This window comes from Numenius arquata, chromosome 3 (assembly GCF_964106895.1).
Source record: "Numenius arquata chromosome 3, bNumArq3.hap1.1, whole genome shotgun sequence".
Taxonomy (NCBI): Eukaryota; Metazoa; Chordata; class Aves; order Charadriiformes; family Scolopacidae; genus Numenius; species Numenius arquata.
The window spans coordinates 77,269,459-77,296,985 of record NC_133578.1 but is presented as its reverse complement, the minus strand read 5'-3'; the positions used below and the strand labels follow the sequence as shown (position 1 = coordinate 77,296,985).

The following is a 27,527-nucleotide window of genomic DNA, read 5'->3' as shown; positions in this document are numbered from 1 at the left end:
CATAGTCACACACCTACTGTTCCTCCTGCCCCCACGTGCACACATCCACCCCCTCATGGGGGAGCGGAGAAAACAACATACATACCCGTTTTCTCCCAAAGAGCACCCAGAAAGGCTTCCAGGCTGGATCTGGAGACATCTGAGAGGGCAAATCTACAATTCCTCTACAGTATCTTTTCTCAACCTCAACTCACACTGTTTGTATGATTTTATTCACTTTCACTCCCTGTTCACATCTGTCTGCCTGTCTCATTCCAGCCATTGCTTTCCACCATCCCTTCCTCAACCTCATCACAGATTTCTCCATTTCTGGTATCTTCTCTTATACCCAAAAGTCAAGTCTTTGGGGGGGGGGGGCAGGGAGTGGAGAAGAGAAGTTACGGGGAATGAGTGCTTTTAGAGATTTCCATGGCCTTTGAGTCCAGTTGCGGCCCTTTTTCTGCAGCTCTGCACCCCCCCGCCATGCTCCTCACCTCCGCCTCCTCCTCAAGCTGCCGGGTGGCTGCCTCCCGCTCCCTACGCATCCACTCCTTCCCGGGACAGGGCAGAACCGGAGCAGCATCCCAGCAGCGTGGGCAGAGAGAGAGGGAGAGAGGTCAGCGCCATGCCGGGCAGGGAGACGGGGGGGACAACAGAGGGGACAGAGGGGCAGGAACGGCGCCGGCGCCAGTGGAGGGAGTGCAGAAACCCAGCATCCGTGGGGAAAAGGTGCTGGGATTCCGCAGGAGCTCGGTTATGGCCAGCGAAGCGGAGGGGATGGACGCCCTGAACAACACAGGCTGGGGTGTCCCCGGACGAGGGGAAGAGAGAGGATGTCTCTATCCTCAGCAGGGTCAGGCCTGGGGAAAAGCCACGGGAGATAAAGCCCTCCCTGAGGGGAAGGAGAAGATTGTGGATTGCAAGAGGAGACGCCTTGACAGAGCACAGACGGGAGAGGCTGGAAGGGAACAGAGAAATGAATCTACAGAGCACAGGCCTGGCTGTCACTAAGGAAAAAGACCTAAAAAAATCACATGCTTGTTAACAGCATCGCAGCCAAAATGGTATATATTTATAGAGACAGAGACTGTAAAAGCACAAGGCAGGGCTTCAAGCCCCCTGTCAGCTCTCAGTCATCCAAGTGCAGCACGGGAATATTACGGGAGTGACCAGTGACTCATCCCACAGGCCCCAGCTATGGGCTTTGCTTCCAACACAAAACTAGTAGGAACACCCTTTGCTGTAACAGCAATGCTACGAAATCAGTTTTTCTGAAACCACAACAAACCACTCTCAGTTTCTTCCTAGGAAACGAACAGGATGTTTTATAGGAGAAACCTAAATCTGATCTAAATCGGCTCTGCTCTGAGCAGAGAGGTCCCTTCCTACCCAAATCCTTTGAGTTGAAAGGACCTTTAAAGGCCATCAAGTCCAACCCCCAGTAACGAGCCGTGACGTATTCAACCAGACCAGGCTGAAGATTATTCCATCAGGCATTCCTCTGGAAGAATTCCCATCTCAGCACAGATGTCCAACACCACCACAACACCTTGCAGAAGTCCCTTGTCTTATTCCTGCTCATGCTGACACCAATCTAAGCTGTAGGCTTAAAGCAAAGCTCCCAAAGGGAGTCTGCAACACCCTGAGCCCCTTTTGTCCCCCTGCTGCAGTTTCTCATAAACCCACACCCTGCACAGCCCATGGCAGTCAGTGCAGACGGATGAGACAGACATTTTCCTGTCCATGGCTCTGTCCTCTCACGCTGTCTAGTCAAAACCTTGACCCTTTCTTCCAAAAAAAGTAAAATCTCAAGTGTTAACTGAATCACAAAGATCACCTCCATCCAGAATTGCCAACATAACTCCACACTTGTTGGGAGCAAATGTAAAGAAGTGATTACAACTACAGAGAGAACCTGGAGAAACATCAGGTGTATCTAAGTTGGAAACCTGAAGAAAGGCCTGCAAAACTTATCCGCACTTATCCGCCAGGAGAGCAGGTTCCTTATTGACAATACTGAGGAATTCAATTTTTCTTCATCTTCCAAAAGAATCTGACTGCATAAATTACAGTTGTAAGAGGGATAACTAGAAAACCCAAGTCCTCGAGGGGCTTGACTCTGCTCATCTGTATCTGTGAAAGGCTGGAATAGGAGGTAGAAATACAAAAATCTCATAATGAGTCAGAAAAATGATCACGTAAAGTGAGGAGCACAAACTTGTGACTGATTAACACTTGTGACTAACGGTGCCACTGCTTCAGTTCAGGACAGCTTTGAGCTGTGTGTTCTCATCTTTGCCCATGAAAGCTCTGTCAGGTGATGGGGTGCTGTACAGGGAGAACTGATTAAATGTGGGACTTCCAAGCAAAAAGGCCACTTTTCTCCAAGTTGCAGCTTGTCCAGAAAGTGCCAGGAGGTAACAAAGACGCACTCTGTAAATACCAGCAGAACAACACCACAGGGGTACGGGGGGAGGCACGGCAAAGCCAGAAAGCAGCCGGGACCCGAGCGGTGCACCAGGAGGAGAAGGCCCAAACCCCCCGTGGCACGAACAACCGGGCAGAGACAATCCGTGGCATTTCCCTTAGGGCTCATGGGCTCGGCAGAACCACTGCTGAGAACAGATTCTGCTACACGAAAAATCTCTCACCACTTTCTCCATTTCTTCTCTCTCCCACTGAGTTGCTTCTCTCACCATTTCCATCTCCTAGGAGAGACCAAAGTTAGAGCCACCTCACCCAGTGCTCTCTCCCACCTGCGACCTCAGGACCACCTCACAGTCCCGTCCGAGCCATTCCTGAGGGGGCCTCAGGAGTCCCGTCCTAGCCATTCCCGAGGAAGGTGCTGGGACCTGCTGAGCCCATCAAAAGGAAGTCCACAACCTGTTGTGCTGCAGATTCCATGCACCATGGGACACTAGGGATTTTTCAGAAACCTCTTCTGCTCTGTAACGTTCTCCCAGTTGCAGCCAGAATACCCACCTTCTGCAGGATCTCCAGTTCCTCAGGACTTAAATCCCGGTCGATGGAAGAGATACTTTCTAGGCTATTCTTGCGTCCGATACCAGCAGCAAAAGGGTTTGCAATAATTCCTGGGGACATCTACAAAACAAAAAGGCAATGAAACATGGTGGAAGTCCACAGTGTGCCACACAAAAAATAGCCGTATCCTGGGCTCCCAGATCCAGAGAACCAAGATGATCCCAGGCAAGTCTTTGACAACTTGAAACCTTATTTCAGCTGTTGATTACTCAAGGAACTCGATGTCTAAGAAAGATGAATTTAAATGGAGACAGTTTCAGAGAGAGGATAAGGTGACTGGGGGTTGGGTACATGTTCTGGTGGAGAACAGAAAAGTTTACTTGCTAAGCCTGGAAAAAGGAAAGCTGAGAAGGCACAGGATTGCTATGGGTTAAGCGTTTCCCTGCAGGGAAAGGTGAACACCAATAAACACACAGACAATTTACTTTAAATACAACATTGGCATGAGAAAAAAAATAGGTGTAAACCACCTGGAGAAACTTAGCTTGCAAACTGCATTACAAACCAGCGCAGCGACACTGTGGAACAGTTCTGTTACCAGCAGAGAGACAGCCTCTAGAGACCAGCGCATCTATGAACTGGCAACCACCTCCAGTTCATGTAGCAGTGGACCAGGCTTTGAAATCTGGGACCTCAAATGAAAAATCTACAGCACATGGTCAGAAAAATCTTCTATAAGGACAGAGGTGGGATCATTGTGGCGCCGGTCACCGCGAGGGCACCCCACACTTCAGCTCTCACCTCGATGGCAGCTGCAGCCTTGGGGTCAAAGCCGTCACACACCAGCACCAGGAGCGCGTCGCCCACCCCGCGCAGCATCTGTACTGCTTCCGTGTGCGTCATCCCCAGCAGGCTCTGGTGGTTCACCTCCAGGATCCGCATCCCCACCTTCAGGCGGCCGTCCCGGGCCGCCGCCCCCGAGGAGCTCACCTGGAACAATGGGGGATCGAGGGGTCACCTCAGGAGGTGAGAGGAGATCAGGGAGCTCTGGGACCATTGGGAAGAAGGAATGAGAGAGGACAGGACACAAAGGACACAGGGAAAGCGCTGGGAAGTACCTAAATATAGTTATGGAGAGGGCAAAAAAGGAAAAACATCTACAGTTTGGCAGAGGAAAGGGATGTGGAAGAGATCTCTTACGACAGGTAAAAAGAATCTGTATCTGAAATGTGTTGTCCCAAGGAAAGAAACCGCTTTTGTTTTGTCAATGAGGCAGGTAAGAAAGGAAGCTCTCGCGTCTGTGATTTATCTCCACAGAAAGGAAATCGTAATAATTGTTTGTTGGGAGAGAGACAGAAAATGCAAGAGTAGGGATAATTTTTGTGGATAAAGATAAATGAGGCAGAAAGACTTTCACTGTCTCTGTGGTAGAGACCAGTGTAACGAATGACCCATGTCTGTCATTTTCCATCCTCTCTTTCAGGGAAATAATGTGTAATTTCTATTTTCTTTCCTCAGGAAGTCACAAGAACTTATTCTCGCCTCACGTACATAAGCTGTGACCGGGGGAAGCGGCCACATGCAGCGTATGGGTAAGGCACATAAAGCCAGAGTCTGTAACCCTGTGTGTTCGAGGAGAGGATGGAAGCACACACTTTGCCACCAAAGGCAGTCAAGGCAAGGAGTTTTATTCATTTTTCCCCCTTTGGAACAGGGAAAAGAGACTGCAGGACTTGCTGTGGGTACAAAATGGAAGAGAAGATAAGAGAAGGAAGAGGGGAGATTGGGAAAGGGAAATCCCCAAAACCACCCCAAATACATGCAAACATGAGGCTCGGGAGGAATTTGCAAGCCGAGGAAGTGAGAAAAAAAAAAGATCAATGTCAAGAAGCGAAGCTACTACCAGGAACCAGACAGAAATAGAGGACGCAACTCAAAGTGCCTGAGGAAAAGGAACAGAGCAATCAACTGGGCATTACTTTTTCTAATGGGAGACCAAAAAGCCCGAACAAGACGGGGTGTGCACGCAGTCAGGCCAGACCCAATGGAGACCTTGGGACGTTCGGTGTACGGACAGACCTCTCTGGGAGCACTGGGACAGACAGATGGCTGCCATTCAAGGTCTCAAAGCCAAGAACCAACACGACAGAGCTTTACAAAGGGAATTATGGCCAGCGCTACACAGGGGCTCCCCAGAAAGGGCATGTCAGGGACCTCAAGCAAAGCCTGTGGATCCACGATGAGAGAATGCAGAGGACAAGGGCACACAGAGCTGGACATGCAGGAGTGGCCTTCAGGGTACGATTGAGGCACACTGGAGGAAGGAAAGACAGGCAGAAATACTGCACACCATGTATTACTGGGATCAGAGAGGCAAAAACCCCCCAGAAAACCAAAGGCATGGGTATTTTGGAGCTGTTTTGCAGAAAAAAACCAACAGATATATCTTTAATAAAGTACCTGTAAAAAACAGGAGAAAAAACGCTGTATGCATTTTTTATATTTTTTAGGATGGGGAGGAGGGAGAGCAGCTGTGCATGGCTACAGTCAGTCCTTCAGGGCCGTGAAAGGGTGTGAGTGCGTGTGCATGCACTAATGCGGGCACATGCAGCGGAATGGAGAAAGAGGGAGTACTCACAATTTCTTTTCCAGGGAGAGCAAGTGCATAAGTGTGACAGTAGAACACCCAGAAATAAGGGGAGGAGGTAAAGTTAATGTAGAAGAATGTCCTCGATGTCATCTGTATTACTGATATGTCACTGCGGGACACTGAGCTATCCCCACCGAGACTGATCATGAGTTTCACATTGTAGATACAATTCATACTTCTCATGGTACTCAACTTGTAACACTTCATCAAGAAGGTTTTATAAGGAAGAACCAGATTACAACTTTTTTAAACAATGACAATTAAGGGACTGATGAAAATGCAAATTAAGAAAAAACTAAGGAGAAAGAAAGCAGTAATTAGACATCCAAAGAGGAGGAAGAGGAAGCAGCACTGCTTTGTTTCTGTTACTGGAAATACACAGCCAGAACAAGAGAAGCCGGAAAAACTCTCTGGTTAGGACAGAGAAGAGAGATCGAGCTGAAGTACACAGCTGAAGGGAGGGCAGAGAAGTTCAGAACTTTGGTTCTCCACAGGCTAAAACAACTACTACTAAAAAGAAAAGAGGTGGAGGGGGGAACCTAACCCTGCCCTGGGGGCTGAAGTGCAAGCCTTCCAAACCCCTAAACACTGGAACACTGAAAGAGATAAAACCAAACCTAATCATTAAAAATAATTGTAGATTATGATTATCTTAGGTTTTCTTTTACTGCTGTTACAAATACTGCAGTTAAAAATGCAACTATTACTTTGACAAAGTGAATTTAGGTTTTTAACTTTAAAACTCCGATAAAGAAGTTATATCCAAGTGATAACAAATGCTGAGTATTCCCTTTCTTTGAAAGCAGCTGATTATCAGAAAGGGTTAACTGGCAATTATGGAGCGTCCACCATCCCCCAAGGATTATTCAGACCTCTACAGCCAAGCCAGAGTTTGTACGCCACCACAGCAGCGAAAGAGGGCACCAATGACACTGATGTGAGCATCCAGAGTTGCCCTCTGGTCAGCAGCACAACCAGAAATCACACCCCTTGTCACTGAGCTCAGTTGCTAACAAGAAAGAAGAGGCAGTTTCTTGGTAAGGGTCAGGAGTAGCACAAGCTTACACACAGCGTATTGTTGGAAAGAAAATACGCGCTACTTTGGGGAGAAGTGACGTGACAAATGCGCACGCACACAAGTGGTCATTTACAAAGGAAAAGGGAACAAAATTACACACAGGGTGTGTGGCACAAGCGGGAAGGAAAGCATTATGGATTGCTCACAAGGAAAGCGTGGGCAGGAAGGCCACAAGCGCTTGGGGGAAGCAATAGGAATGGAGGGGAAAAGGGGAGAAGGAAAGATGTATGGGTTCATGTTATAGAAAAAAAAGGCAAGAGAAGAAACCAAGGGAAAATAAAAGCAAACATAGGAAATGAAAGAAGAAATTCTGTAGCTGTCACAGAATCACAGAATCTTCATGATTGGAAGGGACCTTTGAGATCATCGAGTCCAACCACAAAAAAAACCAAAACAAACAAAAACACACAAGGAAAGAAATGCACCTCCTTCAGTGAACGGAGAATGCTCTAGGAGGACGTCCCCGGTGGGGAGTGCAGGGAGCACATGGAACAAATCCCACAGGGATCACCCCTTTCCTGGCGGTCCCTGCATGCAGCCAGGCTGCAGGGTCACTGCTCAGGTACCTTAGAGATGAAGATGCCCTCGTCAGTGGGATCAAACGGATTTCCAGCATGGCCTTTCGCTCCACCCCGGATGCTGATGCCCAGCTTTTCTCCTGGAGCCTTCTCAATGCATATTTCCTGCAAACACAGAAAAGGTCTCCCTGTTTCTGGGTCCAGTTCAGACTGGAATTGTTGAAGAAACACTCCTAGTCGTTGGTCATATTCTAAATACTCTGAAAAGGGCCCAAATTAGACCTTTCACTCCTTTGGCACAGTTTATCCCTTTGGAAGAGGCTCTGCCCTTTTCTGGATTTCTGTCTCCTGTTCAGGTCTGGTCTTTGTGGAATCTGGTAATTCTCTGGTCACAATGTCACTGTAGGCACAGCCAGAGACCCTCCACAGCCCCCAGCTGGAAATATCCTTACAAAGGACTGGATTCTGGCAGGACAGAAGGAAATTCCAGCCTGCAGTTTGGTTGTGCCCTAGTCCCAGACCTCCAGCTTGATAAGAAATTGCCTTTAAGAGTGATCCTTCTATAATGAAGAGCGCAATTCCCCCGAGTTCTCTTGCTCAGCACCTACCTGCATACCAGGTGGTGGTGGGTCTCGCCTCACTAACATGGTCAGCTCCTGGGTGTTGGAGAGCAGGGCATTCACTGCTTCCTGGTGGGTAGCGTGGCGCAGGTCAATGCTATTGACCTCCAGGATCCTGTCCCCTACTCGGAGCCCACTGCGGGATGCCAGTCCACGGGGAATGACCTGCAAAGAGTCATTAATATTACAATTAGAGAAGGAAAGCCCATGTCTCCTTGGAGAGAGACTGGTTGTGTCCCCAGGCCATCCTCTAACACCCTCTGAGGCCGGTTTTGACTTCTATCTCTGCAACCACAGTTCCCCAAGAGGTAGCTGTCAAAGCTGGCAGAGACTGAAGTAAGATTTGCCTTCAAGTGTCATTCAATATGCTTTTATATTCTCTCACTAAAACAAGGAGGGGATGAAGCAGCACCTTGCAAGGAGAAATGAAGGCCCCAACTCTTGAGTTTGCAGAGAAAGCTGAGGAAGGAGAATTGTGAAGTGAAGTGAAGGAGGTTTACAACACTGACGGTGGTAAATCAGCTGAATGCAGGACTTGTATTGATCAAACTGGCAATACAAGAATGGTGGAGCACTCGGCGTACGTGCTGGGACATTGGTTCAGAGCAGATCAGTGAGTGCTGCTCCAGGTGACAGGTAAAAATGTCCTGGGCCTTGCAGCCATAGTATTAGAGGAGACAGATTCAGCATCTCCCAGGGACAAGAGACACACAAATGCAGAAATGGCTGGGCAGGGATGTCCTCTCCAACATCCCTAAATCCAACAAGCATGGATGTGTGGGACCGTGGAGGGGATTAACTGCAGCAAGTGCTGGCTTGTGCGCTCTCTAAACATTTCTGAAATGCCTGCATCTTCCCAGGACTCATTAAAAGCTAACATAAGCTCAGCTATTTCAAAAGCTAACTCTCCCCAAACAGCTCAGCGTGAATTATAGAGGTTTGCAGGCTGTTACAGGCCATTTAGATTCCCACCAGAGCAGCAGTGTGTCTAGTATGAGCTCACTCTTTAGAAATGCACACATCCCTCCCCCATCCCACTTTTTAAAATCTATACTGTATTTCTCAGACTCTTGCATCAAAATCCTTCATCTTAACCCCAACAATTAAACAGCTAAGTGATGCCCACCGCTGGGCTGCTCACACCGGACTCTACCTTCGAAATGAAGACACCTGGTTCATGAATTCCAAACGGGTGGCTTGAGTGGTCACTGCCCCCTACGATGCTGAGCCCCAGGGGACCACCAGCTTTCACCAGGTGAATTTCCTGGAGGGAACAAGGAGCAGAGTCAAAGGGGATAACGGATGTCACATAAGGACCACAAGCACTGAAAACATGGAGTCAGGGATGTTTTGTGTGAGCGAACACAAGGTGAGCACCACAGGACAAGGTGGTTCCCCATTATTTCCCATTGCCCCAGTAACACAGAGGGCCAGCCCTCATCAGACCGCCAATTTTCCAATGAAAAATACCCAAGATGACCCACTCCCATATTCCAAGAGACCGACTCACCTCAATGGGATACTGATCCTCCAGGCCTTTGGAGAGATGGTTCCTCTGTGGCGTGGGCGTCTCCTCAGGCGGGCTCTCCCCGTGGCTGGGGGGTGGCGGTGGGGAGTGCATGCGTGCCCGTGGGCCCCCGGGCCAGTCTCCCTCGCCGGGCTGCTCTGCACCCTCTCTCTCTACCAGCAGCACGATGGTGGGGGAGGACGCGGTAAGCAGCGCTACTGCCTGATCATGCCTGGCTTCTGTCATGTCTACCCCATTGATCTAGAACGACCCGCAAACTCAGCGTCAGAGTTTCGCCCCAGCACAGCCAGTCATTCCAAGCACTTGGCCGAGCACCCCGAAGGACCCCGTTCCACTGGAACACCACAGCCCCTTCTCAAAAGCCTGTTCCCCAAAGCACTTTGTCGCTTACCCTACTCCTTCCTACCTGGCAAAGGGACACAGGCACCTGCTCATCCCCTCTGACCACAATCCTCTTTGCAGACACCTTACCAGACCCTCTCTCACCTTCTCCAAGCCCCAGCAGCACCAGTGATGCTCCAGGGGACCATGAAGACGATGCTCCACCTCCTGGAGCACCACAAACCCAGCTATCGCCTGGACTATGCTGTGGGTTACTCATTTCCAGGAGGGTACCCATCACTCCTTGGCTTTGTGTTCCAGCTTCCTTACTGGGTCATCACCAAAGAAGCCCAAGAGGCTGCAGTAAAGGAATGGGTCCAAAGATCTCGATATGGGAAGAAGACAAAGCAGCAAATCCCAGAAGCATCAGCTGCCTTTGTGCTCAGCTGTTCGCCCTCATCAACAACTCTCAGAGCCTGGACACAGGCACTGAAGAGCATGATCTGATGTGCAACAGGACCTGTCACTGGCCACCACTGCCCATGCTGGGCAAGGTCAGGGCAGTCTGGGGAAGATATCCATTTTCAGCCATAAAAAGTGTATCCCAGGTATAAAAAGACTTGGGGGCACCGAGAAAAAGACTCTGCTAGTCCACAGTGAGTGACTGGCTGGCATGAAAGGAAAACTAGAATTATTTTGGGCAAGAAAACATTATCCAATATGCCAAGCCAAATAATTTCAAGACTACAACTATAGTTGTCTTGTAGTATCAGTGAAAGATCTAGTGCTTCAAAGAGGTTCTTCCAGTGCACACAGGGAGCAGCATCAATGTCATTTGCACAAAGTGTTGAAGAGAACTCATCTGAAGAACTGTATGTTATTCTCATCCTTCACCCAAAAAAAATATCTAACCTAAGTTAACAAGATGCACAGAGAAAAGCTGCTACGACAGGCAGGGGAACAGAGAGCCTTTCCTACAAAATTAAGATTTAAACCACCTGGCCTAGAAACTCAGGGACCAGAAAGGATGGGACTGTTCTCCATGAATGTATGAGGGACAGAATATTGAGAGGAGAGCTAAGTGTTCTTCTAACACTGCCCAAAGCATGGAACTTGCCATGAAAAAGCTGAAGCTGAAAATGAAAAGGTTTCTAGTCCTGAGGTTCTGGAAAAGTTTTCCAAAATTTCCAGACCCTCCATAAATGCCACCAGCCCCCTCGCCCAACCTGCCCCATCCCATCCATGGCCAAGTGCGACTCCCCCTGGGACATGGAGGAAGAAAGTTGTGTTGGACACAAACAGGAGACTCTCAGCCCCACAGCATCTCCTCTACCCAGAGGATTGTCCCCAGATGGACAACTTTGGCACTGATCAGAAAGGATGAGCAGAAAGGTGTGAAAACTTCCCAGCCTGCAGGTGCATGGAGGGAGAGGAAGGATGTAAAGGGACCTGGGCAATGGCTGCTGAGCACAGGAGACAAGGCAACAAGCAGGAAAGACAATAAATTAAACACATGGGTGCGCAAACGTTAACGAAAAGCAGGTAACAGAGACTCAAGACACTCATGGATGGATCATTAAAGGACTCACTCAAACAGTAACATTAAAGAATCAAAATGCAGAGGAAATCAAGATTATTGTGGGTTATCAGAGCAGCTCTCACGGCAAAGAGCAAACTTGCTGCAGGAGGTTTTAAGGGAGATGGTGGGAACGTGTAAAACTCATCATGGGATGCTGAGCAGCAGGATTATGGGTAGGAAAAGGAGGTGACCAAGGAGGAGAGGGGAGGAACAAGCATGGGGAAATGGAGAGGGTGGAGAATAAGAGAGGCTGATCACAGGCAAGCAGGCTGCTGGTCAGTACGTTCATCTGGCCAAGCCCCGTGCCTGATCACCAGAATCTGCTTGAGTTTTTTACCAAACTCCATTTGAATTTACTGTGCGAGTTTGCTCTCTATTCTGGGTACGAGTGCAAGATCTGCCAGTAAAATTGAAGCTGGACCAGCCAGCAAGTAGGAACCCAAATCGTGGGAAGACCCAACCGCTGGCCCAGAAACTGGAGAAAAACTCCAGGTCTGACCAAAGAGCCTTGAAGGAGGCTGAGGAGGCCTGCAAACACGGACGTTTATGTGAGCTGAGTGACGGAGTACGTGTCCATGTGCCACTGGCAAACCTGAACAGCCAGAGGGCAGGAACAGGGTGAAGGTGTCTGTGTGGTTCATGCCCCGGGCTGCTTGTGTTTGTGTGTGTGTGACTGTAAAGGTACTGTTCCCCTTCTCCTCTGTGGAACTCTGGGGCCAGCCATGTCTGAGCCTGTTTCACTTCTGGAATCTGCACTGAGACTTCCTGGTGGCTGGACCGGGAATGGGGAAAGTGGTGGCCTTGTGGCCAGTGGACTGGGAAGGGAGGATCCCCTGGGGTCCTCCCATCTGCCAGATATGCTGATTTTTAACAAAAAGGAGACTTGGCCCTTGGGTTCTTATCAGCAGGTCAGGGCCCAGCATACTCCACAGATGGACCTGCTGCAGCAGCACGTCTGACTTCACGCCTTCCCTTCCGTTATTTTTCTGCCACTGACAAGAAGATGAGAATGGTCAGACTTGGTCAGACCAAAAGCACACAGTGGTACCTCCCTGGACTAGAGAACAGGAACTCCATGAGTCAGCCCGTGATGGTATTTTGCTCGTTAACTTCTCCATTGCCTGGTAATCACGATGCCAAAATTCCCAGCTTTTGGACAGCAGATTTTCAGGGGCCTTCACTGCTACGTCTCTGCTTAGCAACCAGCTAGGGCAACCAGCCCAGCTCAGTGTCCAAGTGCCCAGAGGAAGGGAAAGAGTGTCCTCTGTCCTCTCCCAGCTTCTGTGTGCCAGGGAGTTATATTATTCTGGAAAATGTCTTAGTGACCACACTGCTCTCATTAGGATCCCCATGTGTCGTCCGGTGCTGCTGCTGAACCAAATCTCCCCCAGAATCAGGTTTCTTCAGTCTACTCCCAGTCCTGTCCCAAAAACCCTAGCTGCCCTTAGCCCCTGCCCCGAGTCCTGCCGGATTCGCATCCCACCATTCAAACTCTCCAACGTCCCACCCTTGCAGCTCCCTGCCCCACGTCTTCCACTGCCACGATGCCTGTGATGACTCTCAGGACACGCCAATACACAGGGAAAGCTGGGGAGTTAGTAGTCGATCGCTGGTGGGGTGGGAACTTTGAGGAGATCTAGGCTGGGCTCTTCAAGCCATGTACTCAAAGCTCCCTTAAGAAAGGAAAGGGAGCTACCCCGGATCTTCCTCCGCAGAGGAGTCCAGGAGAATTTAGAGCACAGGGGAAGAGTATGAAGCTGTGCTGTATTTCTTTTCCTAAGAAAACAAAACTTCTTTGGCAAAGTGAGAACTAAGGCATGACTGGGAGACTATAGCTTTGGACATGGGCCTCTGCCTGCTGGAGCTATGAAACCACCCATTATCCTCATGAGGGTCCTCCTGCCTTCCCCAGCCAGATACAGGGGAACACAGATCCCAGGAACCATCACATCCTGGAAAGCTTTCCAATAAAATATGGGCAACCACTGCTTCAAAAAAGTTGTGGTAAACAGGGAATTTAGGTGATGCCATGTGGGCACGGCTCTGAAGTGGAAAGTCCCATCCCTGGAGGGGTTCAAGGCCAGGTTGGAGGGGGCTTGGAGCAACCTGGTCTGGTGGGAGGTGTCCCTGCCCATGGCAGCGGGTGGCACTGGGGGGGGGCTTTAAGGTCCCTTCCCACCCAAACCATTCAATGCCTCTATGATTCTCTGAAGTGAACAGATGCCCTCTGGACATGCAGCGTCACTGGGCCAGGACAGCCCGACGGCTCTAACCCAGTACCAGATTCCACCAGGGACAGAGCGAAACCCCTACAGCTGCTCAAGCAGGTATTCTTGAGGGCAAATATCACCCAGAAGATACGAGAGGCCTCGGGAGGTGACACTGCCACCACATGGGTACCGCACTTGGTGAACCCCACAAGCATAAAGTTGGAATGGCGGCTGCCGCCAGGAGGCACGGCTGCCAGAGGACAGACACTTGCTGGGAGGCACAGAAGACGTGAATATTCCAGACCAGTGAGTGTTCTCCTGGGAGATGATAGTTTTTTCCTGCTTCCATCATAACTGAGCACAAGGTGTGAGCGGCAGCTGATGCTTCTGCGACCGCACACACCTCAGGACAGGTACCGTCCTTGAGAGCAGAGAACCGTGCTCTCGAGCATGGATGTATTTCATGTTGGAGGACTAACAACAGCAAGGCCTTCATCCACATTAAAATCCAAGCAAGGCCCCGAGTTCTGTGGGCCCTGAGCCCACTCGGTGCAGTTGGGGGACACTGCAAGCTATTACCAGGGAACTGGATCTGCTTTTCCTACAAAGCTGCCCACAGATATAAATAGAGCTGCTAATGGGGGGTGGAGAGAGGTTTCACTTTGGACTCCATGCCTGTGTTTCCTTCTCGCCACAGGTAGAGCTAATGAACATCACACCACAGGCCCTGTGCCTGTGATTAACGCCTCCCAGTCATGCCTCTGCACTGGTGGAGCACCAAAAGATGAGCAAACCCCAAATAATTTAGGCTATCTGGCAACAGTCAGGGTCAGGGTTGGATTTTGGGAGGAGGGGGGAGCACTAGCAAGGAGGGGGAGTTGCTGCACCTGTCCAAGTCCCCTGCCAAGTTATGGATGTCAGACCTGGGCCAGAACCCCCCCTAAAATTTCTGTGCCCCAGCAAGTCCACCACAGCCCCAGCCTAGGGATAGAGCAGACAGAAGCCAGCACTGACGAGGCCGTATCAGTGCTTACTCGCGCCAGCGCTGTGGTAACACGTGCTCTTACCACAGCGGCTGGGCCAGAACCCCACCACCAGCACCGGAGGGAGCCACGGCTGGGAGGCAGCATGCGAGCTGGGGAGGAGGAGGAGGAGGAGAAGGAGGAGACGCTCTCCCCGCAGGACGGGGAGCCAGGGACACGTCAGGCAGAGAGACTGGAGGTTAGAGGCAGCAGCGAGATCCACACCACCAGCACGAACAGGAAGGGAAAATGGGGCCGGAGTTTCCAAGGAAAGCAGGGGGAAGCACTGCGGTACGACCTGCCCAGCTCCATTGTATCTTCTTGAGCCTCCCTCCGCTTCGGCCTGCACCGAGCCCTGCCAGGGCAGGGGGAGAACAGCCACGTCCCAAAGGGCTTCCCTCCCACACACCATGGCCTCCCAGGGCAGGGAAGTGGCCAGCCATGCCGCAAAGGGTTTCCCTCGCACACACCATGGCCTCCCAGGGCAGGGAGAGGGTCAGCCATGCCCCAAAGGGCTTCCCTCCCCACACGCCATGGCCTCCCAGGGCAGGGAGAGGGTCAGCCATGCCCCAAAGGGCTTCCCTCCCCACACGCCATGGCCTCCCAGGGCAGGGAGAGGGTCAGCCATGCCCCAAAGGGCTTCCCTCCCCACACGCCATGGCCTCCCAGCCTGTCCTACAAGGCTCTGGAGGGACACCAGGCCATGGCAGTGCTATCACATCATCTCTCTCCAGTACTGCCACTCACACAGCGCTTGGGGAAAGGGGAAGCATTAAATGCACCCACCACCCATCACAGGCAGGGGTAGAACCACCAAGATCAAATGCTCTCCCAGAGGCTTGGGAGCTGAAAAAAAGAGCCCCCCAAATCCAGCTTTCCATGACAAAAAAAACAGCTGCTGTCTGAGGAAGGGCGGGGAGCTGGATCGGACCCCTTCCCTGCACGCCTGCACTCACCGAGATGACCCGATCTCCTACGTGCAGGATCCCGTCCCGATGGGCTGCGCCACCCTCTGCGATCCGGGAGATAAAGATCCCCTGAAACACAGTCAGAAGGGTCAGAGCAGCCAGTGCGTCCCCTCACCGGGGCTGGGCTTTCCAGAATGGCTCCCGGGCACCTTTCCCCCTGGCAGAGCCCTCCCCTGCCCTGGCACTTCCCATCTGTCCCTCGCTCCACACAAACCCTCTTTCTGCTTCTGGAAGTCCTGCAAAACCTCCAGCTGCAGCAAAGCCCTCACATGGCCCAAAGCCCAGGATATATGTCAAGAGGACAGAAGCAAGATCAAATGTCACTGGCAGGGACTGTGAGCTCCAGTCCCTCCTCCTTCTCAACTTCTCTCTTTCCCTGATTTAAGAGCAGGTTCTGGCTCTCAGAAGCTACCTGGGCCACCAGCCCGGGCCACCATGCTGCTGCCTGCCCGTGGGTGAGGAAGACCCCATGCTGCTCCCCCGTGCTGCTCCCGCAAGTGGTGCTGAGACTCGGGGAAGGAGCACCTCCTTTCCCAGAGGATTGCTACTGACCATGTCGCCAGCCCGGTAAGGTGTGGAGCCCTTGCCACCAGCGATACTGAAGCCCAGGCCCTTCTCGTTGCGCATGAGGCAGGTGGAGTATCTCTCGGTGGGAGGTGTCCCCTCGGGTCGCTCTGGAAAGCGCAGGCCACCTCGCCTCTCGCGGGGGCTGTAGTCATCCTCGGGGCGCAGTGGTGTGACAGTGATGGCGTTCTCTGGTTCCACCATCCGCTCCCGCAGAACCGTCATGGAGACGGAACTTCCCGATCCGCGCAGAGCCTCCACTGCCACGTGGTGCTCAGCGGAGTGCAGGGACACACCATTCACCTGGGGACAGACAGAGCCAGGCACAGCCCTTACCTCCCTGGGGGGTTCTTCCAGAGCCTGCACAGACAGCCCCAGCCCTGGCCCCCACTGCCCAGCACAGCCCATCCCCTGCAAAGGTCAATGATTATTCCTTTCCCCAACAGTTAAATTCATGGCACCCTACTATGTCATGTAAAGTAGATCCCTCTTCGGTCACAGCTTTGGGAAAAGAGTTTTGGGGTTTTTTTTCACTTCTGATTCACTTCCCATGATGCCCATTCATTTATGGCTCCTACAAAAGCGGATGCAGCCTCACGATAATCATTCATCTCCATAAATCTTCAAGATCTGACTCCCTTTTGAAAGTCACTCTGCAGCAAAACACAGTGTGACACTCTGCAGCACAAGGACGCTCGGTGACACTTAAGGCCCTAAAACATCCAAGAGATCAGGCTGGATCAAGTGCTTATTCCTTTTTCGACTTAAACTTAATGGAATTATCAAGACAATCCTATGATAACTGCAGAATTGAACAAAGTAACTTCTGAAACTCCAGAATCAAGGTTTTCTCATGAAGTGATATAAAAACTTCTAATTATGGAGCCATGTAGCGCTTTATTTGACTTGTACCACGGTCAATGCCAGGGAAGTGGTGAGAAGACTGGAACATCTGCTGAGGGAAATGCCCAAGCCCCCACTGCGAGTGTGGAGGCTGCAGTGAGCAGGGGTGCAGGAGATCCCTTAGGACACCTCACCACACAGCACAAACACGGGCCAGCGCCCCAAAAACGGACCACCTATTCCTCTGACCCCTGTCCAGCCCTGTAGTGACATCCACCCTCTCCATAATGCCATCGATCCTTCCTCGAGAGCACCCCAATCCCGTAGGATTCATCCTGGTTTTACATCATTTGAAGACAGGCAAGTAGAGCACGTGGCTGACTCCCTGGTTAAGATTTTGGCTTATAAGGTCCACTTCTGCCCCGCAGAGGACAGCAGAAGTGTCCCTCAGCCCGGGGAGCACACGGGCACACACTGCTGAGTGTTTCTTCCCACCTGGGTTACACGACACTTCGGCGTTGGGGGGGAGTGAGCACAGGAGAAAATTCTGCCCTTAGAAAGCAGCAAAAGATTAACGGTACTGTTAATTAAACAACTAACCCTTTGAGCCAGGGGGACTTTGTTTTGCTCTTGCACAGCTCTTGGTGCTTAATTTGTCCTACAAACTAGCATGATGCGAATAAATACATGCAAATAAATACCAAACTGTACTGCTCCCTCCACTCTCCAGTCACTAGAAGTGTTCACTGCCTCACAGCAGCGAGGTTCTTACCTCCAGGAGCTTGTCCCCAACACGAACCCCCGCACGAGCTGCAGGACCTTCTTCCGACACCCGGGAAATAAAGATGCCCTGGAAACAAAACCACGCGTTAGAAGAGGTGGAGCCCATTCCTCAGCCTCTGAAGTGCAGAGAGACCACTCCACCCTGCTCGGCTTCAGGGAAAGGGGAAATCCCTCCCCAGTCCTGTTCCCTGGATGTGGGGACAGGACACCCACACCACCCCAGTCAGCAGCTGGGAGAAAGGGGAAAGAAACCCCACAGGTGACAAAGGGGAAAAGGGAATGATGCTTTAATCTTTGTCCAGTGGGATGAGAACGTGATGCAGCTGATGCCACCACGTGTGTGAAGGACAACGCCAACCTCTTTGCCTTGTCAGTCCATCAGGACACAGATGGGAAAGGAATGGCCGTTCTCATCGCTGCTACCACCTGGAGCCCAGCCCCAAAGCTGATCCACAGGGACATCCAACCTCCACACAAAGAACCCTGAAAGTGGGTGCTTCAATAATTACAGAGCCCGGGGTCTTACCTCATCGTCGCCCTTATAGGGGGTGGAGCCCTTGCCCCCTGCGATGCTGATGCCCAGCCCCCCCGTCTGCCGCACGATAGTCAGAGTCAACTGGAAGCAGAACGGACACGGGTTACAGGTCAGCGCAGACCAGGAGAACACCCAAAACATCTTGAGGAGCAAGGGGTGACTACTTAAAGAACGAGCACAAGAGTATAAACTCTATCTGCATGCATCTGCTCACACGCTTGTGCAGGCTGGGGTATCCTTATCTTAGTGATATGACTTAGTGGTGGGTTTGTCAGTGTCGGGTTGATGGTTGGACTCCATGATCTGAAAGGTCCCTTCCAACCCAGACAATTCTATGATTCCATGACTCTATCCATGCCTGAAAGGCACCAAAGTCCCAATACATTTAAACAAACAACTCCTTTCTCACAGTTCAGTCCTGAACCACATCTTTTAATGTGGTTGGACTCGATGATCTCAAAGGTCCCTTCCAACCACTAAGATTCTGTGATTCTGTGATTCAAGACCAAGAGTCGGTTTGCCTGTGATGAACACATCAAACGAGATGTCCACCACAAGTAAACTGAGCAGCGGTGGGGTGGGACTGGGTCAAGAAGCATGGAGAGTGTTCCCATCACAGCCCAGCTCTTCCACAGCGCTCCCCTTGGGGTGCAATTCTACACAGCTCCCGGGAGACTGAGAGTCACCCCACCGTAGTGGCAGTGACAGGAATGGCAGCTCTTCCACAATGCCCTGGACAGACACTTTGCTCTGTGATGGAGATCAGAGCCTGGCTCCAGAAAAGCCATCTGCTCTGTCTGCTGGCTCCATCCTCTTCTCCCCCCTGCACAGGCAGGCTCAAGACTGTAGCTGTGCAACTCAGAAGTGTCTTCTCCTCCCTATCTCCCACCTCTACACACCAAATCACACCCACTTCCAACCGCAAAACTTTTGGTCAAACTGGAACTGAAATTGTTTACATCCAGGATCCCAGCGTAAACTCTCCAGATTGCCCCAGTCATGAGGAGGAGGACAGGGAGCGTGTGGCAGGGGACAGGGAGAGGAACGGGACAGATGGGACTCTCTTGGGGATCTGTCAGGGCCAAGGACCACAGAGCTGGTGAGGTAAATGACAGAAATGTGCACAGACCCCTGGAGAGAACCCAATTTGCTGTCACTTGTCTGGAAACAAAGCCCAGAACGGAGAGCGGCTGCTGCAGAGGTGTCTACGCTTCAACATCAGGTCGCCTGGGACGTGGCCAGCAAAGGAAGCAGAAGACTTGCTTTCCTTAATCCCCCACTAAATCCTTCTTGGCTTTCTGCAAGGACAAAAGCGACAGCCTGAGGGGCTTCACGCTCTGCTAAGTTTAAACAAAACCAAAAGAACACCACAGGAAACGCAGAACTACAACAAGGTTCCTCGCCATTTTCTCCAGTGCCCAGTCAACCCAAAGCTGCTGGGACGTTCACAAGGAAGCCCCTGATCCCAGAGAGACCGTAAATACATCGTTTTCTGGTGCAAGGTCTAGAGCATCAAAAGGCGGGGATTATTCAGGTAAGACAGAGGAACGTGGAGTCAGGAGACAGCACTGCACGTCACCGATAGCACACTCAAAAACCAGTTAGAGATCAGACTAATGCCCCTTGTGTGAAGAAGCCTCTTAGGATCTAACTACAAGTACCGCTTCTGTTCTTCCAGTCTCACTGGATTTTAGTAGCGTTCTAAAGACTTACATCTATATTCAACACAAGAACTTGTAAAGATGATGGAAAAGGAGGTCTCCAGACCAGGACTGGAGTATTCCAGTCACAGGACCCAGGTATTTCTGAGTAAGACAGACAGTGGGTTTGCTCAGCACCTGAACCACCGGGACAGGATCGCTGCTTCTGACAATAAACGAGGGAAATACAATGTCACTGGTTAAAGAGAGTCACTTCCAGCTGCACAGTAAGTTGATTGTGTAAACTAACTGACAGAGAAACAACAAACCCCACGGATTTCACAAATTCGTAGAAACCAGATGGAAAATATGGGGAAATTTGCCAGAAAAGTCAACTGGACTGAGGGTTAAGAACCTTAAGCCTATCAGCATACACTGAAAAAGCAAAACACCGAGGAGGAATAAGACCTAATTAAACTTAAAGATGCTGCTAGAACAGCAGCAAATGAGCTTGAATTGGACACAAATACATTTAGGCTGGAAAAAAGATTTCAAACTCGCAAAGCAAATTAGCTCTCCCATAAAATCGGTGTGGTGAGAAACCGAACTGGTGAATGCCTGTTTGAAGTCTATGAAAAGAATGACTGACGTGAATACGAACCTGAGAAAGGAGGAACTGGGTCCAGTGGTCTGTACTGGCTTTTCAGTTTCATAGTCAGTATTTTACATTCCAGCCCAGACCTTGCTCTCTGCACTAAACCAGTACCTTATTTCTTCCCAAAGGTGCATCTCTCCTAAGGCTGCTTCAGAGCTCCCTCAGCCTCCACGATGTCTAGACAGACGCTCCTGAACCAGCACAGCTTCCACCCCTGCAACCGCTCCTGCCACTGACTTTCTGGAGTGTTTCTCTCTTCTGGCATTTTTTCCCCTAGAACCAGGGACACCCCCACCACCACCCAGCAATGGCTCATCTCAGCTGTAACAATAGATCTGTGATACCCCCTCCCAGAAACAGGCTGCTCAGCCAAGGCTGGCTCCTTCCAGAGGCTGCACGTCCCTGGGGAACACACTCAAACAAGGGCCGATTCCATCTCAACCAGTCTTTGACACATTTTGCTATAGTTATCCTTGAATAGATGCACTTGATCCTGCGAGGTCTTCCAACTTGCAGTGAGTAAACACATACCACTCTGGAGAAAGCAGAAATGGTGCAGATGTTCTCAGCACAGAAGGGACATGGACCTGCTGCAGTAGGACCAGAGAAGGCCATGAGATGCTGCAAGGGCTGGAGCCCCTCTGCTGGGAGGACAGGCTGAGAGAGTTGGGGGGGTTCAGCCTGGAGAAGAGAAGGCTCCGGGGAGACCTTAGAGCCCCTTCCAGTCCCTCAAGGGGCTCCAGGAAAGCTGGGGAGGGACTCCTGACCAGGGAGGGGAGCCACAGGACGAGGGGGAAGGGTTTGACACTGAAAGAGGGGAGATTTAGGTGAGATAACTGGGAGGAAATTCTTCCCCCTGAGGGTGGTGGGAGCCTGGCCCAGGTTGCCCAGAGAAGCTGTGGCTGCCCCATCCCTGGAGGGCTTCAAGGCCAGGTTGGATGGGGCTTGGAGCAACGTGGTCTGGTGGGAGGTGTCCCTGCCCGGAGCAGGGGGCGGCACTGGATGGTCTTTAAGGTCCCTTCCCACCCAAACCATTCTGTGATTCTACAACAGGCAGCCAGGGATGTCCAAGTATCGCCCAACAGACTTAGAACATCCCTCAAGGCTGTGCCTTGCAACCGCCAAGAATTTTTGCAGCTTGCTCCCGGCATGGGCACAGGAGACAAAGAAGCAGCAAAGGAGATGTTCACAGGGTCCAATGGCCAAAGCACGGAGTACTCTCGTACCTCAGAACCCACTGAAAGACCACACTATTCCTCCAGACAGGGAGAGAAGGATTAAGGGCTTTTTTTTCCAGGAGGCAGCAAGTTTCTGCATGCACAGGCGTATCTTTATGACTTGCTGTAAACCTGGAGGTGTGGACGGGTCTAATCCCTGTATTTACATCATTCCAAACTTTCCGTGAGACTGGATTGTCAACAATACCACGGAAAGTGCAAACATGCGATAAATGTTTCAGATCTGTGTTTGGGGAGAAGCGTGATGTTGTACACGCGGCACATGAAAGTGATGAATCACACTCCAACGGCAGCTGAAGAATCCATTTAACATCATCAATTAGGAATAACCCTTTTAGAAGTCAAAAGGGCTGGGTATCTTGTACCCAAGAGTCCCAACAACTGACTGAGATCTCGGATACGCTGACAGAGCATTTATAAAACTCTGGGATCTTGAACCCTAGAACAGCACTTAAACGGAGCCGTCGGACCGAGATCACATGGGACGATGCCCGTAACTCTCTGCTCGTTATCCCAGCGCCAGCTCCAGAAAAGCAGCTGAAGAACACGCATGTCTGTGACCAGGGACACAGACACAGCACTTTGGCCAAACAGCTGAATTTTATGAAAATTAGGCCTCTCAAAAACCAAACACGCCTCTATTTCATGCTTTAGCAAGACTCCAGAGTTGGCTGATCATGTAATAGCAAAGATCTAATGAGCAGACTTTTGTAGAACACAGACCTTGCTATCAGAAGACGTTCTCACCAATGTGGTAAGACGCTGGGTTTAGGGGTGCGTTACCCAAGGTCAGAACTAGCAGAAGCCAAGGACTGGCCTCCAGGGAAGAACCAACAGGGAGGCTGGTTCTTCTGCCAGTTCTGCATCAGCTCTGTCCTTATTTCAAATCCCCGACAGTAAAAACGTGAATATTTCCATGTGAGGGGACGCTGGGAGCCCTCAAATATGAGATGGGGAGGGACAGACATCTTTTTATCTTTTCATCTCATTAATAACTTTATAGGGAATGATTATTCCATGTTTGTAAAAACAAAGGAATTAGGGAAACCCACTGAAAATTCAGCCATAGGCTTAAAAAAATGCTTTTCAATATAAAGCACAAGTAAACTACAGAATTTATTACCAGTAAATACTGTGGAACTCAAATGTATAAAAGGGATTGGCGAGATCAGAGAATTTCACAGACAGCAGCTCCAACAGTGGAACGAACTGTCCAGAAATCCTCAACCACACATGGCAGGGACCTGGGAAAACAGCAGCGAAAGGGTAACTGCGTCTTGCTGAGGTCTAATCCCTGAAGAAGGTCCCTAAGACCCACCATTAGGGACGTCTTTGCACAGACGTCACATCCAGTGCCTGTGTCCTTTTCCAGGAATACCCCGACAGGAGAGGGGACACTCACATAGCACCCAAACACGGGAGCCGAGGAGCCAGAGGCACTGACTCACCGGGTAAGATTAGAAGAGCTAAATCCCTCCGGTCTCAGCAAAGCAGGAACTGGCGAGGACAAGGGGACAGGCTGGAAATACCGGTGACCAAATGGAAGGTGGGAGATTACAGCATGAGCTGTCGAGGACTAAATTAAAAACAGCAACAGAAAAAGGAACAGGCAGGAGATATCCTGCCCTGGAGAGGAGCTGGAGGTTTCCTGGCTCTGAGGAGATTTCTTCCTCTGTTCAGAGGGGCTTTTGGTCACCAAGGGAATGGATATTTGCAAAGGTACAGATGAGTCCAGCCCTTCACTGCCTCCTTACCAAACACCTCTCCGCCTAGTGTAGCACCAACCGGAGAGCATGCCAAAAGAGAAAGGTTTGGAAGCCGCAGTGACCAACAGCACCGTTAAGAGCAGAGAGGACAGGAGACCTACAATGCCAAATACTTGGGGTGGCTCCTGCAGATCCCGCTTCCCCAAAGACATCCCAAGACAGCAAACAACATTTTATTGAGTGAAGATGAAGAAAGGATGTATTTTTTAAAATATTAAATATGATGACTTCTGAGCCATAAATAAAAAACTAGGCCCATACAGATAAGATTAATCTTGATAGGAATATATAGATACAAATACGTAGCTATCATATAGATATGAATCATCTATCATGATATATATATGAATATTCATATCTATATATGTGTATCTGTACAGAGATATGATTTCACCTTGATATAAGAAAACATGTTTACAGTGAGAACAATTATTCACTGGAACAACCTCCCCAAGGACGTGGCAGAGTCAGGGTGCTGGACAATCTCACCCAGGCTCCTTTCACAGAGTCATGGAATGGTTTGGGGGGGAAGGGACCTTTAAAGTTCATCTCCTTCCAACCCCCTGCTCCAGGCAGGGACACTTCCCACCAGACCACGTTGCTCCAAGCCCCATCCAACCTGGCCTTGAAGCCCTCCAGGGATGGGGCAGCCACAGCTTCTCTGGGCAACCTGGACCAGGCTCCCACCACCCTCAGGGGGAAGAATTTCCTCCCAGTTATCTCACCTAAATCTCCCCTCTTTCAGTGTCAAACCCTTCCCCCTCGTCCTGTGGCTCCCCTCCCTGGTCAGGAGTCCCTCCCCAGCTTTCCTGGAGCCCCTTGAGGGACTGGAAGGGGCTCCGAGGTCTCCCTGGAGCCTTCTCTTCTCCAGGCTGAACCCCCCCAGCTCTCTCAGCCTGTCCTCCCAGCAGAGGGGCTCCAGCCCTCTCTTCAGCACTGAAGATTTTTTTATTCCTATTCTTATTGATTCTTTTTGTGTGGTAAAATAATGGGTATAGTCATTCATATTGCATCATTCCGACTAGAAAATGTCACTTAGGAACTTAGCCCACCACTTAATATACAATTCAAAGACTGGAAGGGTTGGAGAATTCAGCGCTCTCCTCTAGAACCTGTTCCAGCAGCTTGTCTCACATTAAGAATGGTCCCCCGTTTCCTCTCTGTGCTGCTGGGGGCAGGGAGCACGGTGGGAGAGCGTTTGTCCAAGCTGACAATGAGATAAATGGAAAATTCTTGCAACTAAGCCTGGCACTGCTCACGGTACAACACACCAGCAGAGACACGTTTAACACAACAGTCGGGAGGAGAAAACTCACCGAGCACCCTGATGCTGAAGGCAGGAGCAAGAGCTGGGTAACTAAAGAGAATGAACTAAATCCACCGACAGGAACCACCATGTTTGAAGTGGCAGAAAACCCATGAAATTTAGTGAACTGGAGCCTGAATAAACTGTCATGTTACCCACCATCAACCAACCCGGATTCAGGTAGGAGAGGTGAATGAAAAGGCGATGAGGAAGACAGGGAATGGAAATCCTTCTTACAGGAGAACGTTAAAAGGGCCTGGTTTCTTTAGCAAAACAAAGGCCAGGAGGAGTTGTGACTGATGTCCAGAAAAACATACCAAGGACAAGCAGACAAAGGGTCAGACATAGCAGGGAAGGACTTTTCAAGATAAAAATGTAATGAAGACAATGAATTAATGAATGCAAATTCAGCTTGAAAGTGAGTTTTCTCATCATTCAAGAAGTAGAAATTTGGAGAAGTTTCTGGTTTCTCCCAGCAGGAGGAACCCGAGTGTGTGCACACCCGGCAAGTAACAGGAGGAAACAATCTGTATTTAATAAAAAGTTGGACTGACTTATGAAATAGAGTATAGTATCTGGTTGCTAGTGATGGCAGGGGACTTGACTTTGGAATTTCTTCCAAATAATCTACGTTATCTTTGGCATAAATGTCCAGCCTGCTGCTCCCGAACAGAGCACAGTACTTTGTTGGCTGAAGCGGATCTGCCAGAACCAGCCACCTCTCCCAGTCTCGCCCTGTTTCGGTTCCCGATCCAAGCTGGAGATAGTCTTCCATCCCACGGTCCCCAAACCACCCTCGGAGTTATCCTTCTCCACTGCCACAGATAGAAAATACCACTGGGTTTGCAAATAGGGAGCAGTTTTAAAGGCATGCAAATGCTGAGGCCCCATTAATTTCTTCAGGGGTTACTTTAATGCCTAAAGTTTCTGTATAACCCTCATCCTGCGCAGTGAGACCCATATCTGCCATACACATCGCGTTTTCCTATTTCAAAAATGAAAATTCACGGTGGAGTGTTTTGTCTGAACACGGCATCTTCTGTCTCTGTTAAAAACACTCCTCTTTGGCTTTCTGCTCCGTTTGAGAAAGGAAACCAGGCAGTTGTGCCACGCTCTTAGAGCAGGAGGAGGAAACTCCGCAGGTAGTTCTGCATTTGTGGGAGAAATTGTTCCACGGTTCGCTAATTGGTCCTCAAGAAAGCTCTGGATCAGGGAAAACTCGCAGCTGCCACAGAGTGACATATTACGATGGATAAGGAGCAATCACACAAGCAATGGCTGTCACTTTGTAGGTGAATCGTATTCAAACTGTGCCTTAAGAGACCTGAACACGGAGTTGTACCTCTACAAGAAGAGATTACAGCCCCTGCCTCCCAACTGCTGGGGAGTGACAGCAGAAGGTAGAACACCCAGGGCCCGGCAATCCAGTCGGAAAAGGTCATAAAAACACTCCTCTGGCAATAAATTAAAAGCCAGACAAATTTGAACAGAAAATATGGCATATTTTTCCTTGCTCAATGGGAACTTCAGTCATTTAAAAAATTAAATGAGAGAAAGCAAAGTGTTCTATCTTCTCACAACTTCAAGAGGACCCTGCTCTGTCAGAAGGTATGCTCTAGTCAAGCCAGCTGAGCAGACAGAGGTGACGTGTCCTTCATTGCATTATATGAGAGGTTTATTCATCTTTTCAGGCTTTAAAATTTACAGGTCACATTGTGGGAAAATAAAATTTGCTACATAAGAATCCTAAACCTGACATCATCCCTCACCAGACACCTACCATCAGCCCAGCCTCGTCCCAGGGAGAGGAATTAGCAGCACGTCCTTTCTAGACAGCCTTGTGCAGCCGGGAGAAAGCGTCACAGGAGAAGCAAAAGCCTCCAGAGCTCCTCAGTCAGCACAAGCCCTGCCAGCGCAGAGCCTTTCATCTCCTTAGCATGAGACGAAACGGCCCCAAGTCGGGCCAGGGGAGGTTTAGGATGGATATTGGGGAAAATTCCTTCCTGGAAAGGGCTGTGAAGCCTTGGAAGAGGCTGCCCAGGGCAGTGGTGGAGTCGCCATCCCTGGAGGGATTGAAAAGCCGGGCAGACACGGTGCTGAGGGACATGGGTCAGTGGTGGGTTGGTCAGTGCTGGGTCCATGGTGGGACTCCAGGAGCTGAAAGGTCCCTTCCAACCCAAATTCCATGATTCTGTGACTCCTGTATTCTCAGGTGCTCTGCAGAGGACAGGTTAAGCCTGGGCAAATGCAGAAGGACAACATCAGCCAACAGAATTTGGGACCCTCTTTCCACTATTTATCTTCAATCTGCACAGCAGCTCTTTCTCGACTATTTCTTCAAAAATCATCTGAAAATAGATTTCAGGTACAACCTGGTGCCTTCAAGCAGCAGCTCAATAAACTGCTTTTTCTCCTCCAGAAGCCTCCCTATGACCCAGATACAGCCATTTCTGCAGCGCAGATGGAGATTGAGACAAAACACTGGGAACTGAATCAGTCCTGCATCAGATATCACGTGTATTACCAAAATTATTTATTTCTCTGTAGCAGATTCCCATTAGCAGTAAGAGCTGAAGGAGCTCTGAAAGTACCAGCTGCAGACACAGCACCAGGTCCCTACACCCAACATAAGCTCGGCAGATGCCTCCAGCCACTGACAAGGTTGGTCTTTGGCTCAGGGTTATGGGTTAGGCTTAAAGAACACACCATCAGTAGTTCCTTTTCTCTAAGAGCTGTATAAAA

At 50.2% G+C, this 27,527-nt stretch overlaps 1 protein-coding gene across 1 annotated transcript in view; it reads right to left on the bottom strand.

Annotated features, from left to right (window-relative positions):
- SCRIB (scribble planar cell polarity protein) overlaps positions 1-27,527 on the bottom strand; it is a 97,339-nt gene that overhangs the window by 33,114 nt on the left and 36,698 nt on the right. Inside the window, exons 17-28 of the mRNA XM_074145821.1 lie at positions 18,172-18,261; positions 17,635-17,712; positions 16,008-16,322; positions 15,444-15,524; positions 9,338-9,595; positions 8,981-9,091; positions 7,816-7,992; positions 7,256-7,372; positions 3,763-3,951; positions 2,962-3,081; positions 2,631-2,687; positions 474-530 (exon numbers count right to left, since the gene is read on the bottom strand). Coding sequence (XP_074001922.1) covers positions 474-530; positions 2,631-2,687; positions 2,962-3,081; positions 3,763-3,951; positions 7,256-7,372; positions 7,816-7,992; positions 8,981-9,091; positions 9,338-9,595; positions 15,444-15,524; positions 16,008-16,322; positions 17,635-17,712; positions 18,172-18,261 — 1,650 coding nt within the window. The remainder of the gene's footprint in view (positions 1-473; positions 531-2,630; positions 2,688-2,961; positions 3,082-3,762; positions 3,952-7,255; positions 7,373-7,815; positions 7,993-8,980; positions 9,092-9,337; positions 9,596-15,443; positions 15,525-16,007; positions 16,323-17,634; positions 17,713-18,171; positions 18,262-27,527) is intronic.